Raw genomic sequence first — 11,129 nt, 5'->3', positions numbered from 1 at the left:
CTGAAGAGTGTGGTGAACCATCCATGTACTTTGAGAAAGCTGTCTTACCTGATCCTACTCGTGGACAGTATGGACCTTTTTTCAACGATCGCCGTCACCCTGAATTTCGTAAAAAGCAGCACGATTTTCGAATTAATAAGAGCAAACCAAAGGTCTGTGATACTGGATACTGTGAGGAGCATAAGTTAGAGCTAACGGACCCAGTGCTTGTGAGACAACATCGAATTGCAGTGTATGATTTTGAGACTATGCAGGAAAATTGGGTGGAGAAGATTGACAGTGATGGAAAGAAGACTAAGGAGTATCGACCGTTTACAGTAAATGCTGTGGCTATGAGTCATTTGTACGCTGACGAGGGGCAGGATGAGCCATTCACGCGGTACTGGTGTGGGGAGAATGCACTGACAGAGTTCGTCGAGTTCATACGTACCAGACCATCTGATGTTCGTGGCGGTGGTCTGTACTATCGCGGATGGCAGTTCTTGGCTCATAATGGGAGTCGGTTTGATACTTGCTTCATCAGGAAGTACTGTATCAGCAACAACATACCTACTGCAGGATTGGAAACGGGTCGAAAGATCAGATCACTTGCCTTGTCTTTAACTAATATCAAACCTGGTCCTGACAATGGGAACAACAGTGTTTCTACACATCGTATTGGGGGTAGCCATGTAACGGATACTTGCTGGTCAATGACTGTGACCTTTGTTGACAGTATGGATTTTATCGCCACAGGTTTGGCCAAGTTCCCCAAGATGTTTGGTCTCAAGTGCGATGCTAAAGGATATTTTCCCCATCAACTTAATACACGTGACCATCAGAATGTAAAGATGTCGACTCTGCCAGATATTAAGTACTATGGTCTTGATGATATGAGTCCCTCGTATGCAATGGATGTGGAGACATGGCATAGGAAGAATAGGTTTACATCTCGGTTTGATCTACAGGAAGAAATGAAACGGTACTGTATCAATGACGTGATTATACTGTGTGAAGGGTTGAAGGTGTTTATCGACGCTTTTGTTAAGCTCGGGCGCGTGCATCCTTTAGGTAATCTAACTATTGCCGGTGCGTGTATGAGCGCGTACGAGAGCACGTACCTGCCAAAAGAGATTATGATTGAGCATACACGACCCAAGCCCGTTGTACAGACGAGCAAGGAGGCCGTTACATTTTTCAGCGGGTTGAACCAGATGATTATTACCGGTATGTCACCCACTGTATGCTATTTCAACAACGGATATGCCGAGGCAACTGGGTGTAAGGGGTGGGGGTATGGTATACCTCTGAACGCAGATCTGTATAGGAACGCCAGGTATGAATACCGTGTGACTGTGGGAGAGAGGACGTTCATCGCCGATTGTTACTTGCCTGCTGCCGATGGAGAGTCTGGGCCTGGTACTATTATAGAGTTCAACGGGTGCTACTGGCATGGGTGTCGTGACTGCAATATCCATGTGTACAACGAGGGAAAGGGTGAACATGAAAGAAGGTACGTCAACACTTTGGAAAAGGAGATGACAATCAGAGCTGAAGGGTTTGAATTTATACCTGTATGGGCATGCAAGGCCCGTAAGTTTATTCGGTATTGGACACATAATAATATAACCGATATGGTAGGACCGACACTGCGTATCGATCCCCGAGAGAGTATGGCTGGAGGGCGGACCGAGCCGTTTGCAAGCCTTGTGGAGGTTGCTGGGAATGGACGGTGCACGCTACATTATGTAGACTTTACCAGCTTGTATCCATATGTTAATGCTTTCAAGGAGTATCCTTGCGGACCGATGACAACGCTGGTCAAGGATCTGCTCATTCCCGTGTTACCGTATAAGAGCAATCGTCCAAAGAAATTGTCCTTTGGGCTCTGTGCTGCGTGTATGCTCAGGGCCGCCAAATTCGATCCTGATGTTGAAATGTTTCAGGATGGTGACAGTATTTGACACGTGCTGGTATGGCGGATATTGAAAGGGAGACGTTGTTTGAACCATGTAATCATACAGACGAGGAACGTAGCTGGATTGAGACGTACACAAGCGTGGATATCAAGCTAGCGTTGGAGTATGGGAACGAGTTCCCAAACGTCTACGAGATCAACATGTATGAAGGTCGAAGCACCGTGCTGTTTAAGGATTACATGAGTTCAGCTATACAGATGAAAATCAAGGCTAGCAAACCACCTGCTGGGACACGTGAGGAGCAGGAAGAGATACTGGACTGGTACCGTGATGAGATGGGTATGACTGATCTGAGCTTGGACGATATTGAACTCAATGAAGGAATGCGTAACACATCAAAAATCATTGTTAACAGTCTCTGGGGAAAGTTTGGACAGCGTGCAGAGTACCCTGATAAAAAACTGTTCACATCATACGAAGAGTTTGCAGAACATCGTGAGAGATACCCAGATAAGAAGATGGTCGACTTTAGATTCTGGGAGGAGGTTAGCGATGTCATGGAGGCCAGGTTTAAGACAGATCGAGCCAACATTGTAAAGCACAGCACGTTCTACCAACCACAGCTAGCTGCATTCACTACAAGTCACGGGCGAGATGTGTTGTACAGAGATGGGATAGCGAAGCTGCATCCAACACAGATCGTATACTGTGATACGGATAGTATCGTGTGCATCTATGACAGAGACAATCCAAACCACAAAGAACCGTTCTGTCCTGAAGTGTATGGGTCAGGTGATGGGTTTATACTGGGTACTATGAAGGATGAGCTCGAAGGAAAGGTTATGAAGAGATTCTACTCACTGGCACCAAAGACATACGCGTACGAAAAGGAGATTACAGCAAAAGACAAGGCAAAGGTGGACGCGTGTCAGGACGAAAATACAAAGAAGCGTCTACGTAGCATGTTCACAGAGGAGATCAAGTCAAAAGGATTCTCATTAAGTCGTGGGTGTGTGGAGGGAGAGGGATTTAATGTAGATAGTTTTAAGGAAATGGTGTTGGGGAACCTTGAGGAGATCAAAACACATGTAGAGGCAGGTCTGTATCGGAGTATGGACTTGGGTGAGCCACGTGTAAGATCCGAAACAAAGGTGCTTAAGCGACCAGAGTTTATCAAGCGAAAGCTGTTACCAATGGAAAACCACAAAAACTATAGTATACTTAGATCAGTGCCTTGGGGCTATGTAGAACAATAGAAATGCAAATAAACATATATGAATAAATATCGCACCTTTACAATAGTATGTCATTGTGCTGGAAGAATGCAGCCATGCGGTGATCAGGGGAAAAATGGGTTGTCCTTTGTCGGACGTTCCCCCATGTCACGTAGTTGTTGTTTCTGACGATACGTCAGTAGATCAAGCACTCCTTTTTCAATACAATCCTCTACCACATCGTAATTTTTGTATAGCACAGCCGACTTGAATCTGATCACCAGAAATCAGATAATTCAAGTCGTAGACTTTTGTGATTCGACGTTCACCCATCGTTTGTGTGTACGTGTGTGTGTGCGTGTGTGTGTGCGTGTGTGTAAAACATCATACATACCTCCCATAATAAGGAATAATGCAGAAAGAAGATTTCCTGCATCCGTCTGTCACGGTCAAATGGGTTGTCTGATGTTAGTGTCTCGCCCATACCCATTTTTTCTTTTTTGGTCTATAATGTTGCTATTAAGTACCGTGTATAAAAATGCAATTATGTAAAAATGAAACTGTTATATTTGAATTCTTACGTATGTATATTTAAAAGAAAGCATTGCTTTAGTGTTAAAGATTGTCATATGTCACAGTTTGTGTTTCTGTAAATATTCTAACGAGTTAAAATGTTTGAAATCAATTGGTTACGAATTTTAAAATGTTGGGACCGTTACATGGTCACTGGTTTATGGTTTATTATAAATAATCTGATAAAGGTGAAATCTATTGGGTGTGGCTTTCAAATAATGGTAATGGCACATGTTATATAAATTTAGACTAATGAGAACGTGTCAGTTATGTTGTTGAATACTCTTTGATTTTTTACTAAGTTTTTTAAAAAATAAAATAAATGAGTAGCTTTTTCATTTTTGACTCTCTGAATTTTTATTACGTTTTGAAAAAAAATAGAGTAAATACCGATACTCCATGAGTGGTGATGTGCTACTCCCGAGTTGCTCTCAGGTTGCTCCTGCACTGCTCCTAGATTTGCTCCTAGATTGCTCCCAAATTGGTGACGTCATCGATATTCTATTTTTAGATGTGGTTGGTGGGGAGTATACACATGTAGTTCGCCACACATCGTCGTATTCCATAGACCTGACACCCAGGTAGAATCGCAAGAACGCTTCCCAAGTGGCATGGTTGTTGTACGTGTCACCAGCGGCATTGGCCATCTCACTGTTCTTCAACCACTCTTAAAACTCAGCCTGCCACTCGAGAATCGCCTCATGGTCGGAGTCACTCCAATACTCTGAGTGACCAGCCTTATGTCATGCGAGGATTCATACGGGGTTTTGAATTTCCAAACCAAGCCTTCAACCACATGGACGCCATTTCGGCGTATTCTTCATCACCGGTATACCAAAATGCCATTGTACCAGAGTATATCGCACTCAGCATAGTACTTCTCGCATCTTTATCGTGCTTGAGGCTTCCGTGCTCATTCACGTCACCATCACATTTCATATATACGTCTGCTTCATAGCATTTTTTGACAGTGGTCGGGTCAAAATCCTTGCTCAATCGCTCAAATTGATACTCTGTGAGAGATTTTTTAAAGTAGCTATCCACGAGTAGTTCATGTCGTGTCAAGTCATCAGCGGTATTGGCTGCGTCGATGCACAATTCTTCGTCGAGACAAGGAGCCGCACCTGCTTTCCAATAGTAGGGTGAGAAACTGACTGTTGCATATATAGAAAACAATGAAATATCAGTCACAGCTGTTGGGAATCATGAACTATTTTACTGGCATCGGATATATGCACTTCCGGCGATCAAAGTTTAAAGCGAGTGAGTCACAGTAGCATGAAAAGAACGCTTACAAATGAACATACAATAATCATTGAGAAAGGCTCCTTCGAACGGGGGTGCCTCTCCTTTGTCGTGGACAGTCTGAAGTTCTTTCTTTATATATGTTTTGGCTCGGCTCACAATATCGTCTACCGCATCGGCGATTTCATCTTGATTTTCTCTTAAATACAGCATGTCGTCTGCATCCATGTAGATTGTATTCGGCCGGTCCACAGCTACACCACGGGTGACCAGAGCGCTGGCCGTGCCGAAGAAATAAGCAGCTAAAACACAATTGGCTATAAATAGTTTCATGGTTCCAATTTAGAAACTTTCAAAATTGTACTGATAATAGTGTTGATTCTTCTGATTTTGTTGCCTATTTATATGTATATTGTATAGCGCAATAACTTTAAAAATCTCGAGTGCTTCATTTTGAACTTTTGAAATCGCTGCGAAACAAGAAAAGATTATAAGGTCATTGAGGTACAATTTAGAACGCTATGCATTGACTATTATTCTTTTTAAAAATCCGTGAAACCATGAGTCCACTGTCCGCGTGTCGAATTGTAGATGTGGCATTGTGGCGCGATGTGCAATGCTGCAATGCAGCAGCCAGCAGGATAAATACAAAAGACAATAATACATACCGAGAATCGCGGAGAGTGATTTTCCACAGATCTACATTTAGTTATGTCTTTTTAAAATAAAATGTATTTACGTGCCTCTAGTCATAAATGTGCTATTTTGTTTAAAAAAAACAGTTATCCGACTACTAAAACATATTTTAAAAAAAACTAAAAACTGCATAGCCTTCTAAATATTGCTTTAAAAAAAATACAAAAACAGAAAAGAACTAAGCGAAAAATAACCAAATGACTGCAGAGTGCTCTCTGTCGTTTTACCTTTTGTTTTAAAAAAAAGAATAAAAAGAAGAAAAAATAGGATTAAAAAAACGATACGTCACTCGTGTCAGGAAAATTTAAAAATTGCAGCAGATACAGCATATATATATATAAAATACTCGGCATGTATGTGCTTGTTTTATTGTTTGTTTTAAAAAAAAATAGAACACCAGCTCTAGGACTATTTATGAGGTAATGATAAATACGCTGCGTCGCGGAGATGGTGGCTGTTGGCGTTGAGCCTTTGGCGTTTGATATTTGTAAAATAAATAAAAATAATATAATCATATCCAGAATATGTGTTTTGTTATTTTATTACTATAAAAACGGTTTATAAAAAAGCAAAAACATTTTCTTATGTGGGTACTTGATCAATTTTTTATAAAACAAAAAGAAGAAGGCTACATGTTATGTTCTTTTTAGGAGGCTATGGTTTTTTCACATAGAAATCAATATGGATTCTAAAAAAAAATCCTTTCCGTTGTTTGTATTTACTGTATGATATGTACACTGTACTTTGTGTATTTTTAAAATATGGTGCAGTTGCCTAATACAAGTTATATTGTTTTAAAAAGATAGTCGGCCAAATGTTTTATTTAAAAAAGATGCGAAATACACCCCGAAAAAAAACTGATTTCGCAAAATCGGGTTGCATGGTTGCGAGGAAGCCAAAACTGCCCTAATAATTTTCGGCCATTTTTGAAGTGGCCAATATATGGACCTGGGGTGGCCAACATTGACACTGCACATGCCCACATGTCTCAGAACTGATTACTGTATGTCTTTTGATAGTAGAAGTCTATCCCACAGAAAAGGTAACATGTTACATTGCAAGATCTGTCCATACAGAATGGATGATGTTTTAATTAAAGCTGTCTCCGAGTTAAACTAAAATAGATAAAACAATACTTGGACTTCTGTTGGCTCGTTTCTTACTAGCCATCTCGGCGGTAACTATTTAATATACATTCTCAGGTACACGTCGATGAGAAGTATATTTCTTTTTCGCAAACGCTGCAAGTTGCAGAGTAAGACCCTTATCATACCAATTGAGGAAACGATAGGCACCCCTCACAAAACATCTAATTGTATCCAGTTTAACATTGTTCAGAGCTTCGATGACATATTTTTGAAGGCCTGCCCACGCATTCTTCTCGCACTTCAAACTTGGCTCGGTAATATCGCTCGATTAGGTTGCGCTCGCAATGGAAGTTCGGGATAAATACGCATATGTAATATCAATACTACTGTGGTTGCTGCACTGAACTCAATGATAGCGTTAATGTGCATGTCACACACATAAATATTCTTTTCGACCTGGAAAAATATCTATATCAATACCAATATTTTGCAGTTAGACAGATCTTATAAATGACCGGGCATGTCGATTTCTGGCCTCAAAAGTCCAAAATTGGTACTGGAAAATATTTTCCAAATCAGTCAGAATCAGGTTTTGAAACAGGTGCAATATCAAAAATGTGTCCTTGGATATTTCAGATCAGGTCTCTCTGAGCATTTTCCGCTATCAAACTCTCGAATCTGGTCATTATTTTCAATATTTTGAGCTCCATGGTTCGAGACAGGAGGGGTCATTTGGCCGACTATCTAGTGAGATTTGACTTTTGACTTTGGGACTTTGGGCTTTATTTTACACTTTGCAGTTTACACTTTGCAATTTGCAATTTGCACTGTCCAGTGTCCAGCCAGTGTCCACAGTCCAGACTCCAGACTCCGATTCCGGAGTCCAGACTCGAGCAGTCAGTCCAGTGTCCGGTATGCTGAAGAAAAACTACTCAAACTAGAGAACTGTTTCACGGCCAATCGGCCATCTTGTGATGGCGGACTTATCCTTTGTCGTATTTATACTTTGTTGTCGAGAAACTTAGTAGACTAGGCTGGTATAAGACAACACTTTACTCTATGACGACATGTTAAGACCGTCGGAAACTACTTCGCTATGACGACATGTCTTTTATTAAACTAAGAAGTGCGAAATACGTCATGAGCGAGGGGTCGGAAGCTATTTTGCTAGAAAACATATCATTGTCGTATACCAGGCCAGCTAGTAGAGGGCCATGACTTTTTTTTATACAATTTATTATTTTTAATATATTGTTGTTTTTTAAAAACAAAAATATTAATAAATTGTTTGCTCAATTTTCAGAAGGCTATGTTTTGTTAAAAAAACTACTCTACTAGAGGAGAGAGACCTATAAATACTACTCTAGTAGAGAGAGTGCTATTAGTAGAGAGCGTGTGTGACGTGTGTCTGTGTGCTGCACACTGCACAGTGCACACGACTGACTACACAGTACGTAGTACTGTACAGCCCACCGTAAAGTTGTGAACTTGTGAAGGCGTCCAACTCCCAAACGATATGTACGGGGAAATCATTATTGAATCCTGAATATTTTAGCTCTTTGTATAGCCAATGATATCCTGTTAAGAATGGTATTCGACCTTGGTAGTCCAATATTTTTTTCTTCAATTTTTAGATATAGGATATAATATAAATTAGGTGACTACCTATAGGGCTATAGCTAACTTTTGAGTGGAACATACTAGAATACATAGACACAAACTTTCAACGCACGATTTGCTATATAAAACTTGAACTCTATTTCTATATACTTTTATTGACTAAAATGAGACTTGCCGGAAAACAGTTGTCTGGGCTCTGGCTCTGGGCGGCTGGCTCTGGGTTAATTTGTACCGGGGTATTTTTTTCTCGCAGATTAGAGTCTTTTGCTCTTTTGGTACTTCTTTTAACTGGAACGGTATATTAGCGAAATTGGTTGAAAGTCTCCCCTGTGGGTAAAAATATAAAAAATATCACTCGATCATAAGTTCATAACTTTATTTTTGGTTGGAGTCACTTACTCGCGGATACTCTAGCTTAGACTTCACTCATTACTCATCAATCAGGATCTCAGAACTTCAGACAGTCCAGAGTATTCACCTTTTTATTTATATTGGACTTTTTACTTTGTCATTTTTTAAAAAAAGCTTTGAGGCTCAGTTCCGTAACTTCCGGGATTCCAAATTTCTGGCCCATCAGAGTATTCGATTTTTCAACATATACAAAGTCATTATCCTACATTATCCTACTGGATGCTACAAAAAGATATACAAGACTGTATACTTACACTTTTTTATCAAAAAAATAGTTTAAAGTGTTATGTGTATACTTTCAAACTTGCTTTATTGAACCTTCGTTAATTGCTTATCCTTCTTAATCTCGCGTATAAGATTCGACACCGATAATTCATTACCGAATGCATCGTATAGTTTTTCGATAGCTGATTGTACAGAATTACCACGGGCAATAAGCTTCTCCATTGCCTTCCAAAAAAATAATCGAAAACTGAACACTTGCTTCACACGACCCCTCTCCACCGATGTAAAATGTTTTTCTGGCTTATTCCCATTAAATTCAAATTCATATTCGTCCCATAGTAATTTTAGTGTTCTCGGACCCTTCATCAATATGGCTAGACGAATGGTTGTACTTCTGCTTGCACCCGAATTTTCCATCCCTTGATTATCGTCGGAATTATTATTACCTCGACTATTACTATTAGGTCCAGCGGCGTGATTAATCGAGCGGAAGTTCATGTTATTGAACTGACTCATCAGTTACCGCCTGGTACGCTTCAGCTCGTTTTGAATTTGATGGTGCCTGGCAGTATTTCTTACTTCCTTTTCTTCTGCCATCCGTTTCAAGTGACTTATTTTGGCTTTTAACGACACAATTTGGTTATAAAGATCCTGTACATTCTTACTGTTTGCAACGGTGAAATTGCTACCATTAGCACTTGTGTCGCCCTCTATTTCCTGTGCGCAAAAGTTGTCTGTCCCAGCGATGATAATAACTATCGGTGCGCGGACAACCACATTCAGTATTTCATCATCAGTGATGCTCGGGCATTTTGGCCTCAGCAGATTGATGCATCGATTATGATGGCTCTCTGGGACAAGGATCCTCCGATTGAGGCCAAGCCATAATGTAATTATGGATATGTTTATCCTTCTGCTGAAAAGACCCTCCACGACTTCACCGAAAAATTATAAATCCAATAAATTAGTATAGTCTGTTTGTAGTCGATATTTGCATGGGCCGTAAGGTTCGTAAAGTACTTCGGATACTTTCGCGTCTAAATAGGGCATGAGGTCACTTGAATAAGTGTCTACTTGTCTTTTGCTCCTTGCCCTATTTCTACTACTTTTGCTTTTTGCCCACCTGCCTCGGTACACTTTCGCATACTATGAGTCCCCATAGTTTAAATATCCCCTTTTGCATTAAACTCCGGCAGAGTAAATTTTTTAATTTAAGGCACAAAGATATGGGTCAAGTGATCCAAGAATTCCTTGTCTGCTAACTACACTGTACAGTTGAGGACTGTTGGGGAGTGTGGACTAAGCTCAATGCGTAAAAAGTTGTAACTTTTATATCTCAATAGTGCCCTTTCATATATGTTAAGTGCATTTTCCAGGTGATAGTCGTCACAACTGAAACGCTTAATCTCTTTTGATTGCCTATTATCAATTTCGTGGCCTAAAATTTTAATCGCTAATCTCTTTTGATTGCCTATTATCAATTTCGTGGCCTAAAACTTTCAACGATCGGACAGCTTATTGAGTGCAGTTTACAAAATAAGTTTGTAGCAGATTTGTCCTAAATTAAAGTTATAACTTTTAAAAAAATCAAAGTAAACATTAAAGTTGGAACTTATATTCCGTACCCCTATAACTTATTGAGCTTAGGTGTGGAGACTGGAGAGTGAAGAACTGACGACCGAAGCACCCGCGGTCTCGCAGTCCTGCACAGGAGGAGGGCACAGCGACATAACTATATTTGCATTTTTTTTTTAAATAGCAACGCTACAAATATTTACTCTTCCTATTTTTAAACCCAGTGTTTTTTTTTAAAACAAAGGCAAAAAGCAAAAATGTCCTTTTTCAAGAAGTTAAAAATGGTCATTATAATCTGAATCCAGATCCCTGGACCCTTTTGTTACAAAATGATAACAAATTTAAATAGTATCTAAATATATACCGCAAAAGAGAATACTACAAAGTCATTTTGTTTTAGAAAAAAACAATCCCATTACATACATTTCAAACAATATTTTTTTATATTTACTAATATATTATATAAACTATATAAAAGATTTTCCACAGGGAGTATTCTCTCAAAGGAACCTTCACCAAATATATAACAGCTCGGGATTCATGATTTACTAATATATTATATAAACTATATAAAAGATCTTCCT

At 39.7% G+C, this 11,129-nt stretch overlaps 3 protein-coding genes across 4 annotated transcripts; 1 reads left to right on the top strand and 2 right to left on the bottom strand.

The window, feature by feature from the left end:
* Positions 1 to 23: 23 nt before the first annotated feature.
* SARC_10467 (hypothetical protein) lies at positions 24 to 3,154 on the top strand (the record flags this gene model as incomplete). The annotated part of the gene is made up of 2 exons (XM_014295490.1): positions 24 to 1,929; positions 2,004 to 3,154. 2 exons carry the CDS (start codon positions 24 to 26, stop codon positions 3,152 to 3,154), a joined length of 3,057 nt encoding a protein of 1,018 aa, XP_014150965.1.
* An 874-nt stretch (positions 3,155 to 4,028) lies between these two features.
* On the bottom strand, positions 4,029 to 5,291 carry SARC_10466. Of its 2 annotated transcripts, none has more exons than XM_014295489.1 (2): positions 4,993 to 5,291; positions 4,029 to 4,839 (listed from the first exon to the last, which is right to left on the bottom strand). In XM_014295489.1, exons 1-2 carry the CDS (start codon positions 5,261 to 5,263, stop codon positions 4,424 to 4,426), a joined length of 687 nt encoding a protein of 228 aa, XP_014150964.1. In that variant the 5' UTR covers positions 5,264 to 5,291; the 3' UTR covers positions 4,029 to 4,423. The 2 variants fall into 2 exon arrangements, with proteins under 2 accessions (XP_014150964.1, XP_014150963.1); XM_014295488.1 differs by having other exon boundaries at positions 4,029 to 4,809.
* A 3,763-nt stretch (positions 5,292 to 9,054) lies between these two features.
* Positions 9,055 to 9,468, bottom strand: SARC_10465 (hypothetical protein; the record flags this gene model as incomplete). The annotated part of the gene is made up of 1 exon (XM_014295487.1): positions 9,055 to 9,468. The coding sequence occupies one exon, from the start codon at positions 9,466 to 9,468 to the stop codon at positions 9,055 to 9,057; it is 414 nt and encodes a 137-aa protein (XP_014150962.1).
* Between the last annotated feature and the right edge of the window lie 1,661 nt (positions 9,469 to 11,129).

This window comes from Sphaeroforma arctica (assembly GCF_001186125.1).
Source record: "Sphaeroforma arctica JP610 unplaced genomic scaffold supercont1.1261, whole genome shotgun sequence".
NCBI classification, from domain to species: Eukaryota; class Ichthyosporea; order Ichthyophonida; genus Sphaeroforma; species Sphaeroforma arctica.
Note: the sequence above shows the minus strand (reverse complement) of the source record. Positions and strands in the feature narration are given on the sequence as shown.

Excerpts from the sequence above, each read along its gene's own strand:
- SARC_10466 (XM_014295489.1), bottom strand. The coding sequence starts at position 5,263 with ATGAAACTATTTATAGCCAATTGTGTTTTAGCTGCTTATTTCTTCGGC. Across the intron at positions 4,840-4,992 it reads AGCCTTTCTCAATGATTATT|TCAGTTTCTCACCCTACTAT; the intron begins GTATGTTCATTT and ends TATATGCAACAG.